We start from the raw sequence: 22,365 nt of genomic DNA on the forward strand, positions 1-22,365 counted from the left end.
CCTGGACGGGTTCCTGCAGCACCGTCATCCTGCTCCCGCCGACCTCCGCCTCCTCGCCGAGCCCGGAGCGCGGCGGCCGCGGCCCCGCCTCAGTGCGCGTCCCGGCGGCGGCGCGGCGCGGCCCGGCCCCTGCTCATTTAAACTCCCAGCGACCGTTACCGGGGCAGGCGGCGGGGAGGGAAGGAACGAGGCCGGCCAAGCGCCCGAGGCCGCCCGAACGCGCCGGCGGAAACACCCGAACGCGCTGGCGGAAACACCCGAACGTGCCGGCGGAAAGAGCCGAGCGCTGACGGAAAACAGCTGGGAAAGCCCCTCTCGTCAGCGAGGCGGAAGAGCCCGAGCCGGCGGAACCACCCGAGCGCGGCCGGAGATTGCCGAGCGCCGCGGCGGGGCGGGGCGGCGCTGAGGCGCGTACGGCCCGCTCGGTAACTTCCCTCAGAGGCCGGCCAGGGGCTGCCTCAGGCCTGCGGCGCTCGCGACGTTAAATCAAATTAAAAACCCGCCTTTAGACCAGTTGGGCAGCCCTTCGGCGCCCAGTGCGGGCTCTCGGCCCCATTCCCGCCCGTGGGCGTTGAAGCTGCGTGGTACCAGCCCTGGCCAGGTGCCCAGGCAGCCCTGCATAGCGTATTTTCAAGTTTGTAATCGCTCGGGTAGACCTGCAGGTGTTTGCTTTCGGGGTGTGAGCAGCCCGGCACTGACAGGCACAGCTTGCTTTGCTCCCTGACCCGAGACACCCAGCGGAATGGGTCGTGGAGCAGCACTTTCCCCCCTCCCTGAGATAGAGACCTGCCAGGCTAACAGGTCGCCTTGAGCCGTTTTGCCCAAATGGTGGGATCCGGTGGAGTATCCATCTGCCTTCCCTGATGGCCTTCAGCCTCCTGCTCCTCTCAGGGAGCGCAGCCCGTCCTCTTCGGCCTCACCTTGGTCTTGCTGCCCTGCCCTGAGCTGCTGATAACCCCTCGGCACCAGCGCTGGCTCTGTCCGCCTCTTTGTTTCACAGGGACGGCGCTGACTTCCCCCGAAACCCTGACCATCTTTGGTACGAGTCTCCGTCTTATCAGGCGGAGGAGATACGGCCGCAGGCTCTTCTTGGGCTGAGGGGTTATTTTTACCTCTCCTCAGAGCCCCTTAGACTTGGAGTAAAGCGCCTGGACTATAAAGGGCCACAGTGTTGACTACTGCCTTGGGACGTAGGGACGCATTTAGATTCCTCCGGCCCTGACGTGCCGCTCTGCATGTGGGGACGCTCGCGGGCGTCTGCAAATGCTTTTTAAAAATGCCCATGGGGTTAAAACTATCTCAAAGGGCTTTTTTGGTGGCAGAAGCAAGTGGTGGAGCAGCAAACAGACCTGGGCAGCTGGACAAACAGAGCTGGTGGTTGGCGTCCTCAGGATAGCTTTGCTTAGCAGTTGTGTCCTGCCTTGCAGGACACCCAAACAGCCAAGCACGTAAAGATTACACCAACAGCCCGGCCTAGGGTGTGAATCCACCCTCCTTCCCTTTGCCCCTCACCACTGCACGTCAAGGACTTGTACCCAGGGCTAATTTCAACCAGTGGAGCTGGCAGGGCACAGAAGCACATTGATTTCAGCTACACCTGCTAAATGCATCCTTCCAACCTGTTTGGATATAAATCAGCTCTATTTTATCCTAAACAGACAGAACAGGTTTCCAAAGGGATAGGTCACTGTCTCTACTCCCGAGGGTACTTCAAAAGCTGGATTTCACAGCACTAATGTTCTTTCTCTGGTTTCTCTCTGCCTTTTCCTGCTGCTCTCTTTCTGTCTGTCTCTTTGCAACAATCTCTCTGGTTTTAATTTACGGTGTCATTCCAGTCTGCGAAGAAGCTGGAGGCTCAAACACAAAGCTTGCACTTTGCATACGACAGCGAGAGCGAGGCCTCTTGGCTTGCCAGGGCAAGAATATCACACTTTGCAGGGCCCCTAGTCTCTGCTACGGTTTTTCTCAGCAAGTTGGGGCAGGTCCCTCTGCCTCTCCACTGCTCAGTTCCTATCTGTAACAGCACATTCCTCTGCTGGAGCCAATGCCTTGGAGGTGGTGGCAAGGGCAAACACAGTGTCCTCTCTCATCCAGCATGGTCCTTTAACAGGTTAAAACACAAATAATACATTAAAGATGTGAGATGCCCAGATACCCACTAATGGAAGCTATAGAAATACCACAGACACGAAGCTAAAAGCTAATCTTGCATCTACAAACAGCTCATGTTGCTTCTTATAAGCACTCATATCAAGCAGTGGGAATTAAAAGCAGCTGTTACTCAGTCACCGAACAGAAATGAGCAAGTGGCAACTGAAGTCAATCCCATTGAAGCAAAATATTTTAAATTTCTAGTCATAAGGCACAGAGCAAGGATATTTGAATAAAGGACAAATCAAAGAAAAGCATTATCTACTCCCAAGCACTCTGCTGAGAGGAGGGTTGAGATAGTGGCATGAATTATTTAGCACTTTTATGATGATACAGTAATCTTTTGCAGGTGGGTAGAAGGAGGGAGCCACCAGTTTGCATTGCACAAGCCTTCCTGCTCTATGTGTAACTTTTTGACATAAGCAATTTTTTGACAAAAGCTACATCCAGCTTTTACACAGGTTGTTGTAGGTTGGATGGGCTAAACACTTGAGAAAGACCTGGTTTTAAGGAAGAGGTAGTATCTTTTACTAGCTCAACAGCTTCAAGAGGTACTTCACCAGGTACCAAAAATCTCAATGATTTTTTCAGTGATATTATTTGGGCTAAGAAAAGGTAGTACTTCCACTACAAACTTGACTGCCCCTTTTGGAGATGGAGAGCAGGTGAGTCCCCATGAACAGAGAGTCTGTGGATGCAACCTGTCCCTCATGCCTTCTTTGCTTTACCAAAGTCTACCTACATCTAGCAGTGCAACATGCCCAAACTGCAGCCCAACTCCTAGCCCACCTTGAAGGTGGGATGATGAGTAAAGACTGCTGCCCCCAAGTCTGAACTCCTCCCTCTTGCACAGGGGTCATAAAATCAGCCTCCTTTCGCTTTCCTTGGAACTTCTTGCTCTATCTGATCACTAGTGGTCCTGATCTCCTCTGTCTATCGCTTTACTGACTAGTCCAAAGCCAAAACAGATAAGAGGGGAGAGAATGAAATTTAATGAGCCAAATATCACAAGAAAAAAAGAGAATAATTTAAGTTTTAAAAACAAGGGTTAGATGTGTATCCCTTTATATATTAAGGCTTAGGCACACAAGTGTGGAAGCCAACTCCTCGCTGCGGCTCATGAAACACCACTGCAGACTCAGACCATCCAAGGAAGAAGGGATACAGATGGAGGAATCTCGCTGTTCATGTTGCTCAGGTGGAGTCAAACACTTCCAAAAACCTGGGACACAAGAAGGAGATGGCTTAATGCAATGAGTCTGTGCAATGACAGAGCTATTTCTCAGGTAAACCCAAACCGTCAATAGGCATCCTTCCAAGCCATTAAAATACAGTGCTTCATGCAAACAGTTTTGTGTAGAATTAAACCTTCCTGGCATAACTTGCCACTTAAATACTTACCTAGCTGAGCTGATGAACAGCAACCAGAGAGAAATGGATTAAAAGCAAGATAAGAAGAGTGCTGAATATTCAAAGTTCAGACTTCTATCTGCCTTTGTTTTAACCTTCTGATGTTTAAAGAGATTTGTAGAAGAAAGGAGAGATTTTTAAATGTTTAATCTGTGTATTTAACAGTATCTGAAGGTCAGTTTTTTGCTTGCTGCCTTTCACACAGCTGGGGAGAGGAAAACTGTTTAAGAAAAGAAATTGAGATAATGAAACCATCAAAAACTGGCAGGGGAGACTGGGGGCAGCTGGAACAGTTCTTGTTAGTTTAGATTTTCTTTTAAATTGACTAGATTTGAAAGGAATAGTTTACACTAAAAGAAATTTGTTTCTCTGTTTTCCTCGTGCAAACTTAGAGAAATGTAAAAATGTTAACAAGCATCAATGGTACGTTTGATGTATTCTTTCTAAAGTTAAAGGCATTGTGACATTTCTTAAGTATTGGCAAAATAGCTCAGAAACTTCCTTATTCGGTTCTTAATATTGTCTTAGCATCAAGTCATCTGCAGGTTTTAAAATATTTAACTCCAGCAATGTCTGTTTGATGACCACCTTAGCTCCAGGTGGATTAGGAAATGTGTCACTGTAAAACACATAAACCTCTTTCTTTCCAAGCAGAGGACAGCTATGCTTCCTACATCATGACCAACAGTCATGGGGCTGATGCTGTCAGGGTACATTTCAAATGGCACAAGCTACAGATGCAGCTCGTTATCATGGACTTATTGGGGTTTCAGAGCTGGAGTTATTACTATAGTATTATTCCGCTGCAGGGTTAGGTTTTGGGTTCTCTGTCCCTGGCAGTTATAGCCAGTATTACTGATTTCAGCACAAGTGGTGGGAGACTGACTCACCTGTAGTTCCTTGTTTCAGCCAGACATGATATGCTTGACAAAAGCTAAAGAGAAAACAAGAAACTTGTGAGATATCAGTGTGTGCACTAAAGGCCCAGGTGTTTCGGCCTGGGGCTGGAAGGGGCTTGGAGCTGTGGCCAACAGGCAGCAAGGCATAGTGATGCTCTGCTGTGTTTGACATTTCTGCTGTTCACATCTTCCAACTGCCATCCCAACCCCATTCCCTGGGAGACAAGCTAGTATTGCTACCCCCAGCTTTCTGAGGCCAAAGGAAGGGGATACCTTCTTTTCCTCAATGCTCACCCATTTTAAGAGTTCCCAGATTTAACCTCTCATGCCTGATTTTCACCCTCTTAGAGCTGGAAATGCTCCAGGACTCCAAAAGTTCCCAGTTATCCTCTGCTATGAAAAATACTGTCTCTGTTTATTTTTGATAGCTTACAACAAAACAATGCCAAAACTGGGGATAAAACAGTCTTGAAACCCGTGGAAACATGCTCTCTTCAGCAGTTTTTACTGGAAGTTGCTGACACAATGGACTTGTTACCACCCTAGAGGAAATGCCTCAGAGCTCTCCTCAGAGAGGTTTTGGAGGATGGTTCACACCTCTCTGTCTCTCAGTGACCACCAATTTCCTCTTGGAAGACACATTTTGTCCCTGAAGTTAGGACTACCATGTCTGGGATGGCCCTGACAGCAATCTGTTGCCCCTACCTTCATAGTTGATACAGCCATTGGCATCTTCTTGCCCTGCCATGAGCTGCTCCACCTCGCTTTCTGTCATCTTCTCCCCTGGAGGCAGAAGATGGAGAGGTGAGGAAAGGGGTTGTCACCCTGTCTGGACCCTCCTGTCCTTCTTCCAGAGAGCCAAAGCCACCAGAGAGCAGAAAAGGGAGTTAAAGAAGAGCCGTGCGCCAATGCACTATGGACTAAGGAGTGCTGTGGGAGGCTGAGGTGAGAGGATCAAGGTGCAACTGTTGTCTGAGAGCTGAGTACGATGTGGAGTCTCCAGCCCACTTGGGTCACATATGAAGCTACAGCTTATGGTAGGAAAGGCCACGTATTTGGAGGCTCTCCTATGAGAGTCCGGAGCAGCAGAGTTGGAAGCAGTAAAAATGGTCTGCCCAACTCATGAAATGAGCCGACTGACTCAAGCCATTTGTGGGGCTCCGCTCGAGAAGAGCTGGTGGTGGCCTGTGCTCTGCTCCTTGTCTGCCTTGTCAGCTCCGCTAATCATGGCTCCCTCCCCATGTGGCCTGTCCCCGGGCACCCACGGCCAGCCCATACCCAGTGTTGCTAACACATGGCGTAGCTCTGCCCCCATGACCATGCCGTTGCCCTCCTTGTCGAAGACACGCAGCCCTTCCACAAAGTCCTCGAAGGTGCCCTGCTCCTTGTTGCGGGCAACATGCTGCAGTATGGGGAGGAAGGTCTCGAAGTCCAGCATCTTTGTGTTCATTTCTGAAAGACAAGGAGGAGATGGGATCATGTTAAACCTGTACCTCATCCTTCCTGCCAAAGCCTATTCCAGCTACAAACAGAGGGGAACACAGCTCCCTTTCTCCCAAGATACAGTGAGCAAACCCCGGACTGCTGCTTGGGAGGACCTGGGAACCCAGCTACTTACCCATGCATAACTGGCCTGGCCCCAAGTTCTGCAACTTTAAGTTCCTATTTTTTTGTTTGTTTGTTTGTTTCTGAAATCAAGAGATTTTCCTATTCTTTACACTGGTTTATTCCTGATATTATATCCAGCACAGAAAGGTAAAGACACAAGCTTCAGGCTAGCAAACTGAAGGCAACTGGAAATAATGCAGACTGAGTTATAAAAAATACAGAGTTCTAAGCCTCAAATGGCTTCTGAGAACTTGAGATGGCTATAGAGGCATGGGGCGAGCCACGTGGCTTCTTGCCACTTGGAATTCAAGCACGTTCTCAGCAAAAGGATGAGGCTTTTTTCTGTGTTAGAGCCTCTGATCTCCAGGCTATAATGCGAGAATTCTCTCTTTGCTTTGACACAAAGCAAAGACCCAGTCCTTGGGCCCAGGGAGCGAGGCCGCAGCTGGGTCTATGTTGTGGGGTTTCACTGGGTTGCGCCAGCACAGGATCTGGCCTGCTGGCCTCTGCCACTGCCAGCTGATGGCAGTCTATCCTTTTCAGGTCAAGTGAGGTATGTGGAGGGGGCATGAAGGAATTATGCAGGAATGAGGCCTCTCTGCATCACTGCCCTTCAAATTCCTTCACCTAACTAGGCCTATTCCTACAGGGAACATAATCCTTTACTTGCTGCTAGGAGGCACACTGATTGCTCGTCCCACCCTCTCCCCGTTGTCCCAGCTGCTGTCACCTTCCGGTTTGGGTTTGCCCAGCACCTTCAGAACCTCTGCATTGGTTGGGTTGTGACCGAGTGCCCGTAGGACATCTCCGCACTGCGCGTAGGTGATCTGCATGGCTCCTGTAGGTGTCCGGTCAAACAGGCTGAAGGCTTCTTTAAACTCTGTGGAGAAGAAGAGCTCATCTGTCCCCCACCCATGCTGGCCCCACTTTCTGCCCCGCCAGGAGCGACTTCTGGCCCATGGGCCAGGAAGGGAGGGATGTGCGAGCAGTGGGTGCCCTCTGCAGCCATCACTGCTGTCCAGGGCACACAGACCTGTGCTGGCTTGAGCAACAGCAGGCAACTAGCCTCAGAGGCTTGCCAAATTCCTTTGACTAGTCACCAGCTCCACAAGCAGGTTTTGCTACCTGTATGGAGCTGGCTGGATGAATCCTGCTGAGATTCCTGCACCAGCTTGTGCTTGCAGCACTGGCTGCAAGTGCAGCCTGTTGTCTGCAGCGGAAAGATCCCCTTCCTTCTTCTCTTATTCTATTTGCGTCTTCTGGGGATCTCACAACCCTCTCTCTCCATCCCCACATCCGCTCTGCCCAAGCCTGTGAGAGACCAGGTTAGCACTGCTTCCAGGTGTGCTGCTCAGACTCCACCTTGCAGACAGCCTCCTCCTGTTATTCCTGGTCTTAGCAATTGCCTTCCTCTTCTTTATACCCTTCCCCAGGCCTGCATCCTCCCAGCCCCGCACAAGCAGACACTACATGACATTGCTCCCATTTGAGGAAGAGTGATCATGTCCTCCCCAGCCCTGTGGACTGTGTATTCTACCAGCCATGCCTGGAAAGACACAGGCAATTCGTTTCCATGTTCTCCTCCATAAATTACTATAAGCCCACTGAGTGTTCCCTTTTACCTGGAGGAAGAGGGCCTACATCTGGAACAATTAGGATCTCTTTCCTTTTGTATGTGATGCTTTTCAGCTTCCTGGCCTGCTGCAGGATTTGATCTTTAACCCTGACGTTGGCTACATGAACGATCACACTCCTGCAATGCTCAGAGCCTCGTCTCTGTCTCCCATTTCCCACCCGGAAGGCCCTTTCCACTATGACAGGCTCCTCCCTTGTGTTGAGGTGCAAGACGTGGGGCAACCATTGCTCTAGGAAGCCCACCAGATCCTTGCCCTCCTCTCCTTCTGGTAAGCCAAGGATCCTGAAGCTGGAGGCTGGGGCCTGTCTCTCCAGCTGCTCCACACGAGTAGCAAGACAGCGGTTTTCGTGCATAAGGTGCTCCAAGGCTTGCACATATTTTTGTGTTTCCTCCTTGTGCCTCTGGATCAGCAAGTCTGTCTGAGCAGTTGACTTGTCCAAGCTGGTAATCAGCCCTTCTAGTGTGTACATGCGAATGCTCAGAGCTGTGAGTTTATTGTCCATGGCACTAATGAATTCCAGGTGCTGGTCCATTTTCTTCATAATGTCTTGCAATAGCTCCCTCAGAGAGGTATGGCTGCTCTTCCCACTGTTGGGCAGGCTCAGATGATCACGGTCTCGATGCAGTGATGGAGACATGAAGATCCAGTAGACATCGCCTTGGGTTTGGTGGGAATCCTCACCCTGGGCTTTGGGCGTGCTCCGTTTGCTACTTGGCATCTTCATATCTTCTTGCTGTGCCTTGCCATCCCTTGGCTCTGCACCCACAACGGCCTTGGCTTGGACCTCTGTGTCCCTGTTCCTTGCCCGTGGGAAGTTCTATGCTGGTCTCAGTCCACCCATCGCCATGGTGCTCCCCCACACCTGAGGGTGTTCTGCCCTCTGGCCTGACCTCACAATGGCTGTGGGGACACCTGACTGTGTGTTTGTGTGGGGAACATCACCACCCGTGAGTCCTTGGGCCAAGGACATTGCTCCGAGGGTACCCCATGGCCTCCTTATTTGTGCCAGGCCTAAGGCCTGCTGGCCTGGCCACAAAACAGTGCACGATGGAGCAGGGCCTGCTCCTGCATCCGGTCTCATTACATCCTCCAGCCACCCTGGGTAACGCTATTGCGAATGTCTACTCACAGTGGAGTCCACCCAGAAAGGCAAGAAGTACCGGTAGCACTGTACTCTGGGACATTGCTGGGGGTCAAAAGCAAATATCTTCATATTTTAACTTCCATTTTCGATGGCTTGCTTGTCCCCTTTCGGAAAGTGCTGTGAGGGCCAAGCCTGAATGCTGCAGACTCTCCTCCTCGCAGTATTGCTGCCGGGAGCTGTCCTTGGATCTTGTTCCATTCCTGGCCTGCACGGAGGCGTTACAGCTGCCCGCTCGGAGGCGAGACAGCCCAAGTCCAGCCTAGCCCATCAGCGGGGGGCTGTCACTGCATTGCCAAGGGTTGCTCCTCCGGTGTGAATTCCAGGCTTTGAACTAGGCTGCATGTCTTGCCAGGAACGAAAAATAGCCCCCCTTTTTTTTTCTTTGCTAAGATCTGAAGCTGGGGTTATCCTTTTCAACCGGATGGCATCCTCAGTACAGAGAAGGAGCCGGGATCTGTTCATTCCTCCTGACCCTCCTGGCATTTCAGTCACAGCTAAATCCCTGCACTGGTTCCTGTTCCCCCCTGGCGTTACTCCTATTTCCACCTCCTCTCCTGCCCCCTCCCTTCCCATCCGTGTCCACCCAGCCCTGTGCTCTGCTCTCTGCTCTGCTCCCAATGCTTTGCCCTCTGCATTGGCAAACTCAGAGCACTCTTTCCAATCTCCTTAACAGCCCGATGTCAGCGGGGGACGTGACTTTCTGATTTCACGTGTCCTTTCTAGCTGCTGTGAAGTGTCACCAGCCAGTCCTGGAGGAAGAGCAGCACGTTGGGCAGAGCATGGGGAATAGGGTGGCCTGACCCTGCTGGGCTTTCCCCACGGAGGGGTTTGATCCCTGGGGCCTCAGCAGTCAAGTCTGCCAGGAAAAACAAACAAAAAAAGGACTCCCCGTTTCTAATGCCAGCTCTGGGAGGAAGTATGGTCTGCGCTTACCTTCAATCTGCTCCGCAGTGAATTCGACCTGTCGGGACGAGAGAACAGAGCCGGGCGTGAGGAGCACGTTACTGCCGAGGGCGTACAGCCCCGCCGGGAGACGCCGCGATGCCGAACCGCACGCCTGGCACAGCAATGCTCTATGTTTGAAATTCCCCGCTTCGGAGACGCCAGCAGCCTGTTCAAGGCAGGCGGCCGTGTCCGTGCCATGCCATATCCGTCCACGCCGGAGTGGGAACGCTCTTTCCCAGGGAAAAGCGCAGCCGGCAGGAGCATGTCCCCGCAGCGGTGCGGCGGGCCCGCGGGTGGCAGGCAGCCGGGACGCTCAGATCGCAGCTTGGATTATTCTGGGTGGAAAGGATGTTATTTCAAGGCTTGATCCCTAAGGCAGGGCTCAAGTGGTTAAACAGCCTCCATGCTGAGCCCTGCTATTAATAACTCTCCTGCCACAACTCTGGCTTAAAAATGTAACTATATCCTGGGGAACTATGGAAAAAATGAGCTCCCGTTATAAAGCAAGAGGCACGTGGATAAAAGATGCTCTCGTCTGGAGGAGACAATGCAGGTGGCAAACACTTTAGGAGGAAAACAGTTGGCAGCAGAAAAACTTTTTAATGCTCTCAGAGCATGTGGGAGGGGGCGCATCATGGCATCTCAGCCAGGAGCATGTGGTGTTTGACTCCAAAACATATGCTGTGACATGTTGGCAGAGAAAGTTTATTCCTGAACAGGGATTATCACAAATTGCATTTTATTTGCACAATTCATCCCAGACTCCAAGATTTAGAAATCTCAAGATTACTCTGATTTAAGCCTGGCTAGTGGCTAATACTGGCAAACGGATTGACTGGAGAGCTGGGAGTCTCCTCCAAACACCAACCTGCAGGGGTGATCACCTCGAGCGGGCAGGATGGGGCAGGCTGAGAGGGGCAGGCAGCAAAAAGCAGCCTGAAAAACCCGGCAGGAAGCAGCTCTGGGTTGAGCCTGCCTTGGTAATCAGAAGATGCTGCGGAGGCAGCCTGGGAGATGAGCTAAATGCGTGTGGTGGTTTCATCTTCCACGGCTGCTCCGACTCCAAGCGGGAGAGATCATCTTCACGTGTGGGGTTCAAGAGCCAGCAGAGAAAGGACGGGCACAGCAGTTTCCTCGGATGGGTGCTGTGCAGGCTTGGATGGGGGGCCAAAACTTCCCCCTAGCGAGGGGAACATCAAATCCCAGCTCGCTGCATCAATGCACTCTGAATTTTCCCCTCGCCGCCCCAGCGCTCGGATGGGACGGCAGCCTGGCTAATGCTGTCTGCATGGAGCACGGGATTGATGGTGCCAGGCAGATCACACAAGGAAGGACGGGGCTGTGTTGATTCTTGACTCACCTTCACGCTCTTGGGATCGAAGGCCAGCTCTTTGGGTGGCTCTGGGGCTGGAGCTGGTTTGGCCGCTTCCTTCTTCAGGTCAGGTTTCTTGGGGGGCATCGCGCTGGCTCTTTGCGAAGGCGCAGGAACCCAGCGAGGCAACCAACAGGAGGGACAAAAGGCAAAGCCTGCTCCTTCCCTTATATACGGAGCCCCGTCCTCACGCCGGAGGGGCCTGGCCAGCTGCTGGAGCAACTGCTACTTACTATAAAAGGAAGAAAACGCCGCCGAGAGAGGCCCCAACTTGACAATTGCCCATTGTCACCAGCTCCCGGAGCAGGGAGGCCGCCGGCCGCCCCCCAGGCGAAAGAGGGGCGGATGCCTCCCCCCAGCACCTGCGCCGGGTGGGCTGCACGGGGGCCGCTTGCTAAAAAGATCATTGAAAACCTAAACGCTAAGAGCCCGGAGCGCCTGGCGAGGAAATAGCAACGCGGCGGCTGAGAGACCTGCCGCGATTCCCCGCGGGAAAAGCGGGTCTGCTTTTAGGCAGGGTCGCAAGGGCGAATGCTGCGGATTCCTTGGCAGACCCGGATTTCCGAAGCGCCGCTTCGCCGCAGCTCGGTCCTCTAGGAACGCTGCCCTCAGCCCTGTGCTCGGCGCCCCGGGCTCTCCCCTTGCCTGCGCGAGGCAAACGCGCATGGGCTGAGCTTTTCCTGGTGCCCTGGGAAAGAGGTTGGCAGGGCTGCGACAGGGAGAGCGGTGCTCGGCTGCTGCCGAGACGGCTCCGGGGTGCGAGGAGAGCAAAGATGTCCTGGTTGGAGCTGTGTGGCCCATCAGGACGTCACACAACCGATGGCGAAAGGTGGTTCTTCAATCCGTCGGCTCGGGATCCTTTTGCAGCCAGCGGTCCCGCGGATGCCGTGCAGCCCCTGCTCAGCCCGCGGGCCTTGGCGGGCAGCTGGGAGACTCCTCCGGGTTCGGCCGCCCCCGCTGCTTTGGCCCTCGGCCACGTCCAGCAGCAGCAGGGACCGTCCTGCCTCCCTCCGGGCTCCGGGAAGGAGCGTGCGGGGCCGAGCCCAGCCAGAGGGTTTCCCCTCGGCTCCAGCCTCGGATTCCTCCCTCCCGGGAGCTGCGCAGGCTCCAGGTGGGAGATGCTCTGGCTGCTGCTTCTGCCCTCCTCTCCCATCTGTTTTAAGATCTTTGGATGAGGCCGCTAAGTCGTGAAACTGGTTAAGAAAAATAATCAAGAGAATGGTTGGAATCTCACGATTTTTAAAAGACTGAGGTTGTTTTGTGTTGTCTCTTGCCATTGGAGCCATCAGGAAATGTCCCAGGCAGCTCTGAAAGTGCTCGAGAGCTATAAAATCACTGAAAACAGAAAGGCAACCAAACAGAAAGAGCATTTTAGGAAATCACACGTCTCCTGGAGCTGGGACCTAAAGTAAACCTCCAGATAATGCGACTGTAAGTGTAGCAATTGGCTAACCTGAAATCCAGCTCCCTTGGGAGCTGCCGGGCTCCTGTAAGAAGCAATAATTATTACACAGACATTAAAGCAGCTCCATTGCTCCCAAAGGGGAGCATTTCTAGTGACCCAACCAAATATTTTGCTTTATCCCACTTCCAATTAATGGGACAAGAATCCGCACTAGGGTCTGAGAGCTGATTTCGGTAACAAACGGGCAAAAATATCTTCAGCTTGCAGAGCTTGTGCCTGCCGTCGAGCTGCTGCAAGGGCTCGTTTCTCTGGGCCGCGATCGCTGAAACCGTGTTGCAGAGACAGGCACAAGCCGCTGGGTGGAACAGGATCCTGCGAGATGCTCTTAGTACCGGCGTGAGAGCTATGAGGTACCCGCTGCCGGCAGGTCTCGGCTGGCTATTCTCCAGCCCATTGTATTTATGCGTGTGTGTGTGTGTACATATATACATATATATATATATATATATGTATATATGTACACACACACACATATATACACACACACACACATATATATACATGCATTCATATGCACACATGCATATATAGGAAACTGTATGTGCATTTTTTGTAGTATACACAAACACACACAAAATGCAGGTGTATTTGTATTTTGGGGTAGGTTTAATTCAGCTATTTCGGATCTGCTTTGGGGACAGGATTGCTAAGGGGCCACATCGCGGCTCCCAGGGGCACGTGGCCGGTCGGGGGGCTCCTTGCAAAGCCGCCACCTCCGTGGCTCCCTCCACGCCGTCGCCCGGCGGGATGCCCGGGACGGCCCTGCTGCTCCGGGGGCCTCCGCGCAGACACTGCAACCCGCTTTCCACCTCCAGAAATGCCCAAAAGACCTGCCCGAGGGGCATAGAAGCCTGGCAGCTCCTCGGCTTGGAGATATTTGTGTTATTCCAGCACAAAATGAAGGGTTGAAGGAAGAGGTGACCATAACCGGAGAGATCTCTGGGTGTAGATAAAAACCAAACCTCCAAGAACCCCCTTCTCAGAAGGCAGGAAATCAGCCCTGGGATTCAACGCCGAGCAGAGCAGCTTTCCGACGTATTTGCAGAGCTCACCCGTGGGAAGAGGAGGTGTCGCCGGGTCGGCTGGGCGCCCCGAGCCCCCGCGGCAGAGCCAGGTTACGGGGTTCATCCGGGAGGAGGGAGCAGCTGCAAACAGCTCGGAAATTTGCTGTCTGCCGTCATCGCGTGATTGCTAGCGCCGATTTGGGGAGGGCTGAACGACGGGGCCGGGTGGGTGTTGATCGGAGCAATTGCTTTCCCCGTCTCTGGGTAATGAAGCCAATAATTTAGCAAAAAAAGAACAAAACAAAAAAAAAACCCAACAATGTTTTGCTAAATGCAAACACAGATTTTTGTCTGCAGCAGGAATCAAATTGCCCCTGCCTTCGCTGCCGCCCCCTCAGACAGCAGCACTCCCTAACCCGGCGTCCCCGCGGCGCGGGGCGAAGCACCAAATCCCCTTCTGTAAAATAACCTCACCTTAACTCTTGAGCAGAAACCGGACCCTGCAGAAACCCCGCAATTCCACTAGTTTTTCCCTCCTTTTGCCCCAAAAACGTCTTGCAATAACGTCCCGATCAGCTGCTACCGGCCCTGGATAGCAGGACGGTAAAAAAACCGGCCGCCGGCCGCGTTTCCCTGCTCTCTGCCCCGGCGGTTCGGGGCGTCCCCGGGGCTGGCAGCCAGCTCTTGGCAGCTTGTAGGGCTGCCGGTAGCAGGGGGCTTTTGCATTTCAGCCTCAGCCCCGCTAAGAACAACCTGCCCGGGGCAAGAGGACTCGCCGCTCCGGGTGCTCGTCTCCCCAGGGCGACGCCGGCGCTGCCGGGGCAGGGGAGGGGGGTAAACGGTGCTGCCAGCCCAGGCAGCCCCCGCCAGCGGCCGCTTAAACGTGGTCAGACCCCGTTGCAAACGGAGCCCGCGGCGGGCCTGAGCCCGGCCTCCACCGCACGCGCGTCGACGCCGAGAGCAGGAAAAGGGTTAACCCGGCACCTGCCTGAGAGACATCCCCTCTCGGGAGCATCGCCCATAAGAGAGAGGCTCCGAGGCTCCGGCGCTGGAGGGGATCCGGGCCCGGCGGCGGGGAAAGACCGGAGGAATCTGCCCCGAGCGAGGAGGGTTTTAGCACCTCGGGTCGAGCCAGTAAAGCTCGGCCGCGGCCGGCTGAGCGGGACCGGGGAGCCGCGGCACTCGCACGGGCTGCGGGAAGCGGGTGGGAGCAAAGCGGCCGGCCGGGAGCGCGGGAAGGGAGGGGGGGAGAGGAGAAACCCCCCCTCTTCCTGCCCCCCCCCCGGCCGTACCCCGTGCCTGGAGGATGCTCGGCCGGCGCCGACGGCCGCTCCCGGCCGCCGGCTCCGCTTCGCCCGGCTCCGCGGCCCTGAGGTCTCGCCGCGGCGCCCGCACCATGGGGCCGGCGGGGCGCGCGGGAGGCGTCGGGGTGTCCTTCCTCTGCTGCTGCCTCCTCGCCTCCGCCTCGGCTCTGGTAAGTCCCCGCGGCCTGAAATCCTCATCCTAAATGCGCCGCGGGAAGGCGGCTCCGCGGCACGGCCGGGCGCCCCGGGGCTCGACGGGCTTCGCTTCCCGTTCCTCGGGGGGCGTCCGAGGCAGGGCTGTAACCGAAAGGAGCCCCCCCCTCCCCACTGCCCCTCGCCCCATCCCTGGCGGGTCCTGCTGAGCTCAGCAGCCTGCCCGAATCCCTCAGCGGGGCAGATTTCTGCCCAAACCACCCCAAAATGCCCCGGTTGGATCTTCCTGCGAGAGCCAGAGCCAGAGGGCAGCAGCGGGGGGGGGGGGGGCTGCGGCGTCGGCGCCGCCCGGCTGCTCCTCGCCCTCCGCGAAAAGCGGGGGGAACCAGCCCCAAAGCCAGCGCTCGCGCGAGGAGCCGCTCGCCTTGAGCCGCTAGCTGCGCCGCACGTGCCGCGAGTTTAGCTTGGTGCTCTGCAGCCGGCCCAGCTCTCTGCTCCCCGGGTGGGAGCTGCCGTCCGGCGCCCTGGTTGCTGAGCCACGTCGAGCCGCGTGGCGACCGCGGGGCGGGGGGGGGGCCATCGCGGTGCCGTTGTCTTGGCAGGTTGACCCCGACGACGTCCTCACGAAAGAAGAGCAGATTTATCTTCTGGTGGAAGCGAAGGAGAAATGCCAGAAGGACATAAAAGCCCAGCTGGACAAAGTCAAAGGTAGCGAGTCCCTCCCTGCTCGCAGCTTGCCAACCTCGGGGGACGTGGCAAAATCACGGGAAACACTGTCCCTGCTGATGGGACGGCGGTGACAAGTCCCCGGAGCAGGCCGGGGGGCTTTGCCTTGACTCCTGCAAGCTTTGGGTTATGGCCAAGGAGACGCTCGGCTCCTGGGGGACCGGGGTGACCTGCTGTGTGTTTGTACAGGGCCAGCACCGTGGCCACTGCAGGCACAGTTAGGTGCTCATGAAATCATCCTCCCAGTTCACCACCAAAGACCACATCAGGCTGCTCCTTGAAACAGCCCAGTCTGCTCTGCCGGAGCTCGTACCCCAGACTCTGCCGGAGAACATTCGGAAGGGTCCTTCCACCTGCGGAAGGAAGTGGAATGTGGTGGGATGTCCCTGGCCACCTCTTGCTCCTCAGCTCTGTGAAGCTGAGGCAGCAGGGTGCTCCCATGGCATCGCATGTTGGTTGCGGGTCCTCACCTTGGGTCAGCCCACACTCAGGGAAGCCAGGAGGTGCGACACAGCCTGGCCAGGGCCTCTGGTGAGATGTGTCTTTGCTCCTTGGCCAGATACCAGCTGTCTTCCAGAGTGGGATGGGATCATCTGCTGGCCTAAGGGCTCCCCCAGCCAGGAGGTGTCCGTGCCCTGTCCCGACTACATCTATGATTTCAACCATAAAGGTGAGTGAGTGCACCCAGGCGGTCGGCCAGCGACTGGACTCACCCGAGCTACTTGGCCCAGCATGGAGAAGCACAAAAAACCTGACGAGCAGGATCTTCCACCAACATCTCCAGCCCCAGCAAAGGCTATTGGTCCGGAGCCCCTAAGCCTGGGCAATCCCTGTTCATCAATACCGAATTTCGTAGCTGCAAGCAGAGATTTCTGGGGAAGCTGCAAGAGCATGGGCTCTTGTTCGCCCCAGCATGCTGGCCCGGCACCTGCAGTGGTTTGCAGCTCCCAATAGCCAGACCAGCAGCTCCTGCCTTCCAAGGGCTGGGGACCAGTGGGGAAAGTTGGTGTCCCATTGCAATTTGTACCCTCCAGACCACCAGGGTCTGCAGCCCTGGCTTATGGCAGTGGGAAGGGGGGTTGCAGGTGGGTTTTCTGAGGGTCCTGGTGCTGTCCCAACATCCACCTCTGCTCTCAGGTCATGCCTACAGGTACTGCAGTGCCTACGGGACCTGGGAGATGGCCCTCAGCATCAACAAGACCTGGGCCAACTATACTGAATGTGCCATGCTCTTCTCCTCTGAGAGCCGGAGCCGTGAGAAGGTAACCTTGCTCTTCAGAGGGGCTGGGAAAAGGCAAGTGGGTCAGAGAGCAGGGAAAGACCCTGGCTGGGACAAGGGGAGCGTGCACCAATGGGCAAGGCAATCAGGGCACAGGGCAGCCTCGTGCTGGTCACCTTCATCCTCGTTGTGTCCCCCTCTGCTCCACAAAAATCTCCTGCTTGTGAGGGCAGAGCAGGGGCCTGGGCTGCGGAGGAGTCCTGGAGCTCACCCCATCTCTTCCAGGAGGTGTTTGACCGCCTGCACCTGATGTACACCATTGGCTACTCCATCTCCCTGGCCTCCCTCCTCGTCGCTGTGTGCATCCTCCTGTACTTCAAGTAAGGAGTCGAACTCTGTCCCCTGCCCTGAGGGAGAACCATCTCCCCGTGGGAACAGCCCCTTTGGGACCAGAGAACCAGCCCCAAACCCCAACACAAGGGTCAATTTGTTTCCCAAAGCTTCAAAATTTCCCCATTTCTTTGATTCTTCTGTACAACCAACACAGCTCTCCGAGGGGGCTGAAACTCCGCTTACCTCCAGTTCTGGCTCCTGTGCTCCTGGCAGGACTGGCCCCTCGGAGGTGACCCTCTAAGGGTCCCCCCAGTGCCGGAGGCTGCTCACGTTTGTGACGAGCATATTCATCTCCCAGGCGCCTGCACTGCACACGCAACTACATCCACGTCCACCTCTTTGCCTCCTTCATCTGCCGGGCAGTGAGCATCTTCGTGAAGGACATGGTGCTCTACTCAGGGGCGCTGACCAGTGAGCCAGAGAAGATGAGGGAGGACGATTTCAAAGCTGGGATGGTCCCTTCACCAGGACAACGGAGCCACCTGGCAAGTGGAAGCAGGATCAGAGAAGAAGGGGGTTTGGGAGCCTGGGCGCAAGGAGATATGGCTGGGGCACTTCAGGGTCAGGCTGGGCCTCTTGGAGAAGCTGCAGCCTGTGGATGGGAGGGCCAATGGGCCAGCTAAAGCTCTGCCCAGCTTCCCTGTGCTGAGACCCACCGAAGCCCAGGCAGAAATCAGAACTGCAGAGGAACTGGGGCTCATGAGTGCGGCATGGGAAAGATCTCCCTCGGGGCAACGACAGTGTTGGGATGGGGCTCTGCTTTTGCAGAGACGACTGGGAGAGGGCAGCTGCTCTAGGTCTTGTGCGGGAATATTCCAGATAAAAGCAAAACTGTTCACATTTACTTTCAGGAGATGGCCTGGTGTGGGCCACTCTCTGAGCTCATTTCTCCCTGGCCACAGGTCGGCTGCAAGGTGGTGGTGACTCTCTTCCTCTATTTTTTGGCCACCAACCACTACTGGATCCTTGTGGAAGGGCTCTACCTGCACAGCCTGATCTTCATGGCCTTCCTCTCTAATGACAACTACCTGTGGGTCCTTATCATCATTGGCTGGGGTAAGCACGGGCCCTGACCCAGCACCCTGGCTGCCAAGCCAAGTGGCAGGTTGGGGCATCAGCCATGGCCGAGCAGTGCTGAGGGCCCAGCTGAGGGTGGTGGGACACAAACCAGCTCCCAGGAACTGGGTCACCCTGAAAACTTGATGCTTCATCCATGCTCCTTACTATGTCTCCTGCCCCTCCAGGTCTCCCTGCCGTGTTCGTGTCTGTCTGGGCCAGCGTCAGGGCCTCCCTGGCAGATACACAGTACGTAGGTCCACCTTCTTCTCTGGCAGTCTTTCAGGGAGGGAAAGACTGGTTGCAAATACAAGCAAAAAATAATCTGTGGACAGCAAAGCTTGTGAAAATGAGAATTTTTAAAAAAGCTACTAAGACCTAGAGGAGGCAACAAATGCACAAGGCTCGTTTGTAAAATTGCCAGTACTCAAGTCCAACGATACTTTCGGTCTGCATTTGGAAGGAAGCTGGATGCAGGTTTGCACCATAAAATAATCAGGAAAAACTGCAAAGATGACGTTAAACAACATATTCTAACATTAAGCATTTTAAAACGAGAATGGCTACATAGCTTACAGCAAGATTTTTTTAGAAGAGTGGGCCAAGAAGGTCTCTGGAAAGTTAAAGCTAATTTAAAGCTGATTTGCTAAACCACGATGGTTATGGATGTTTGCAACATGGTCACTGTTGTGTCAAGGTTTAAACAGAATAAATAGAGACCTTCTCCTCAGCCAGGATCACCTGGAAATGGAGATGGGAAGGGTGGGAGGATGGGGAAAAAGGCTGATGCGCCAGCAGGAAGCCATCAGCTGGCAGCTTTCCTTACCAGTGATTTTGGGTTTCTCCAAAATGTCTCTTATTGCTCTCTTCAGATGCTGGGACCTCAGTGCTGGGAACATGAAGTGGATTTATCAGGTGCCCATCCTGGCTGCCATCGTGGTAAGAAGCCCTTGGCTAAATTTCCCTGTCCTTGTCTGGGAAACAGGACTACTGGAGACCCAGGCTGTCATCTGGGGGTTGCTGTGGCCACGTCCCTGCGCGTGGGGTGGGCCACATGCAGTGGGATGCCACATGCCACTCGCTCGAACCTGCTTGTGGCAGACGGTGAAACCATTGCTGGTGTCTGCTGGCAGGTCAACTTCTTCCTCTTCCTCAACATCGTACGGGTGCTGGCCTCCAAGCTCTGGGAGACGAACACGGGGAAGCTGGACCCCCGGCAGCAGTACCGGTGAGTGCCGGCTGCCTCGAAAGCGGCCACCGGCGGGCTCCTTTTCTGCCTGTTTGGCTGAGACAGCTCCACACGGGCTCTCGTGAGGGGCAGAGACGTGGGAACGGCTGCAGGGCCGAGGGAGGGTGGCAGGATGCTGATGGCCAGCGCATTGCTTGGTGCCTCCTCCAAGCAGAGCCCTTGCTTTGAAACCGGGATTTGCTTCCTTTGGCCTCCAGGCAATGATGTGCAGTGTCCATGCACAGGGAAGCTGAGCACGGCCTCTTTGCTAGGACGCTTAACGGAGCCTGCAAGGGGGCTGCAGGCGGAGCGGCAGGTCCCCAGCTAAGTTTGGCAGTGTTTCTCCTCTCAGGAAGCTGCTGAAGTCCACGCTGGTGTTGATGCCGCTTTTTGGAGTGCATTATGTGGTGTTCATGGCGACGCCCTACACTGAAGTCTCTGGGGTCCTGTGGCAAATTCAGATGCATTACGAGATGCTCTTTAACTCCTTCCAGGTATTGTCCTGGCGCACGCGCTGAGCAGGCCTCATCCAGGGAGGCACGTTTCAGCGTCCTGGGCTCAGCACTCCAACTCCACATCTCTCTTTTGGCAGGGTTTCTTCGTGGCTTTTATCTACTGCTTTTGCAATGGGGAGGTGAGTTAGAAGGCCTTGTCTTGCAACATGGTCCAGCCTCTGGTGGCTTCACGGGTAGGTTTCCTCCCGCCTGTCCACGCAGCAATGCGGAGCCACAGCGGCATCCTGAACCCAGAGCTGTGCCCTGGGCGGATCTTCCCTTTGGCGAATTGGCAAATCTGCCAAACGCAGAGCGGGGGGTAGCTGGCAGGAGCTGGGCGCCTGCGTCCTAGTGGGCAGCGTGAGCCGCCAAGCTCCCAGTCCAGCCCCTTCAGGAGCAGCGGCCTCCGGGTTGGCGCGACCAAAGAGATGACTCAGATCTGTCCCCACCAGTAGGATTTGGGAGAAATGAAAGCTGTGGGGCAGGGCTGGGCCTCCGCAGGGGCTTGGGCTGGCTGGAGACTCCGGCTGCCGTCTCTGCTCTCTCGCGCAGGTGCAGGCAGAGATTAAGAAAGCCCGTTTCCGGCGAAGCCTGGCGCTGGACTTCAAGCAGAAGGCGCGTGCCACCAGTACGGCGGGGAGCTGTTACTGCGGCGGGCTGGTCTCCCACGCCACCACGAGCTGCAGCGCCAGCCTCGTGGGGCGAGGGGCAGCGAGCGCCCAGCAGCGCGGGCTGCTGCTCACGGCCCGCGCCAGCCTGCCGGGCTACGTGCCCAGCTCCTTCGCCTCCAACAACTTTTTGCCTTGTCCGCCTCGAGAGATGAGCCAGAAAGCTTGTGGGGAAAACGCAGCGGACTTCCCGGGTCTGGATCGGAGTCACCCCAGTCTGAGCAAAGAGCTGGAGACGATGCTGTGAAGCGAGCAGCGTGTCTCCCGTCGGGACACCCAGCTGTGCCAGAGGATGCCGTTCCTCTCGCTCTGGGCTCCCTTCATGCTCGTGTGGAGAGCAGGGGAAGGGGATAGCAGCTGAAGACAACGCAGTTCCCTTCGCCTCCCGGCCACCCAGCGTGCAAAGGGACCCCGTGCTCTTGTGGTCCTTCCTTCTCGTACCTACCGGCCTAAAAAAGCGTGGCCAGCTGAAAAACCTCATCCCCTTCCCTGTGCAGGTGGTTGGTGTCAGTGATGTCTGTGCATGCAACGCTGTGGACAGTCACCAGGAGCCAAGCCCGCAGGCTCCGTTTGACGTACCCTGGCAGTCCAGCAGCTGCCTTCAGCTGCAGCCCGGGTAGAGGCGATTCGGTGATCCCCAGCCCTCCAGTCTGACTCCTCTGATCAGCACTGGTTGCTGCCTTGGACAGCCCAGGGTGAGCAGAACAGCTCGTGCCCGCAGAGCCGTTCTGCACCTCGCCCTGCCCTCACTCGCATCCTTACGCGGCTCACAGGCGCCGCGAATCCCAAAACGCAGCGCTCGGCCGCGAGCGGGGGATGTAATGGGCTCGGGGACAGGCTGCGCCTCGCAGCCGGGGAGCGGCGCAGCGACACGGCTGCGCCGCTCACGCTTTACAGCACAATTAGCCGGGAGCACGCAGACCGCAGTCTCGGCCCCGTGGTCTTTTTGCGGGCTAGAAAGTTAATAAAGGCTGGTCTGTAAGACTTGCTTCTGTCCTCAAACTCCATTAGGGACTCGGTGGTGGTGTGCGCAGCGACCGGTTACTGGAACACAGCAGAGGGTGTAAACATCTGGAAATGCAGCAAGCCTCAGCTGTGCACGTCCACCCTCCCTGCTGCCGGGGGAGAGGCAGCCCCAAGACCCTCCTGCCCGGTCCGGTCTGGGTGCCCCGCGTGGGATCCCCACCCCAGCCGGGAAGGACGTTGCCAAGGAGTTGACAGCGCCCGACCCGGACGATTCACTCGGTGTGACAGTCTTCCCCCAAGGGAGGGGAGAGTTGCCGCACCTTTGGGAGAGGGAGCATACTTATCAGCCGGAATTACCCAAGTCGGCAGTAGCATAGGAGGATTTTCTTTCCTACTTACTCCAGCAAGACACATTCCCTCTAGGCAATAATTTTACCATAAAGACAGTCATAGAGACCATGGAAGTAATTCTGTGCATCCACTGACCTTCCAGTGACGTGCTAGGTTATAAATTGAGCCCCAA

General features: G+C 55.5%; 2 protein-coding genes across 2 annotated transcripts; one reads left to right on the forward strand and one right to left on the reverse strand.

Moving 5' to 3' along the window:
- Positions 1-3,120: 3,120 nt before the first annotated feature.
- On the reverse strand, positions 3,121-11,596 carry MYL4 (myosin light chain 4). Its single transcript, XM_085309958.1, has 8 exons — positions 11,581-11,596; positions 11,155-11,398; positions 9,783-9,810; positions 6,799-6,948; positions 5,739-5,912; positions 5,166-5,243; positions 4,452-4,495; positions 3,121-3,373 (listed from the first exon to the last, which is right to left on the reverse strand). The coding sequence occupies exons 2-7, from the start codon at positions 11,251-11,253 to the stop codon at positions 4,467-4,469; spliced, it is 558 nt and encodes a 185-aa protein (XP_085166084.1). The 5' UTR covers positions 11,254-11,398; positions 11,581-11,596; the 3' UTR covers positions 3,121-3,373; positions 4,452-4,466.
- A 3,435-nt stretch (positions 11,597-15,031) lies between these two features.
- Positions 15,032-21,123, forward strand: LOC146593058 (parathyroid hormone/parathyroid hormone-related peptide receptor-like). The gene is made up of 13 exons (XM_085309959.1): positions 15,032-15,109; positions 15,695-15,800; positions 16,378-16,488; positions 16,956-17,080; positions 17,323-17,417; positions 17,729-17,915; positions 18,333-18,486; positions 18,675-18,735; positions 19,359-19,425; positions 19,620-19,714; positions 20,067-20,208; positions 20,307-20,348; positions 20,761-21,123. Exons 1-13 carry the CDS (start codon positions 15,032-15,034, stop codon positions 21,121-21,123), a joined length of 1,626 nt encoding a protein of 541 aa, XP_085166085.1.
- The last annotated feature ends 1,242 nt before the right edge of the window (positions 21,124-22,365 follow it).

This window comes from Rhea americana, unplaced genomic scaffold, assembly GCF_003343005.1.
Source record: "Rhea americana isolate MKP2758 unplaced genomic scaffold, rheAme1 scaffold_308, whole genome shotgun sequence".
Taxonomy (NCBI): Eukaryota; Metazoa; Chordata; class Aves; order Rheiformes; family Rheidae; genus Rhea; species Rhea americana.

Bases quoted from the DNA above. Each gene is read 5' to 3' on its own strand.
- MYL4 (XM_085309958.1), bottom strand. From the start codon at position 11,253: ATGCCCCCCAAGAAACCTGACCTGAAGAAGGAAGCGGCCAAACCAGCT. The intron at 9,811-11,154 runs GTGAGTCAAGAA...TCGTCCCGACAG, and splicing joins TCGATCCCAAGAGCGTGAAG to GTCGAATTCACTGCGGAGCA. The intron at 5,244-5,738 runs GTATGGGCTGGC...TTCTGCCTCCAG, and splicing joins CCATGTGTTAGCAACACTGG to GGGAGAAGATGACAGAAAGC.
- LOC146593058 (XM_085309959.1), top strand. From the start codon at position 15,032: ATGGGGCCGGCGGGGCGCGCGGGAGGCGTCGGGGTGTCCTTCCTCTGC. The intron at 17,418-17,728 runs GTAAGGAGTCGA...TTCATCTCCCAG, and splicing joins TGCATCCTCCTGTACTTCAA to GCGCCTGCACTGCACACGCA. The intron at 18,487-18,674 runs GTAAGCACGGGC...CTGCCCCTCCAG, and splicing joins CCTTATCATCATTGGCTGGG to GTCTCCCTGCCGTGTTCGTG.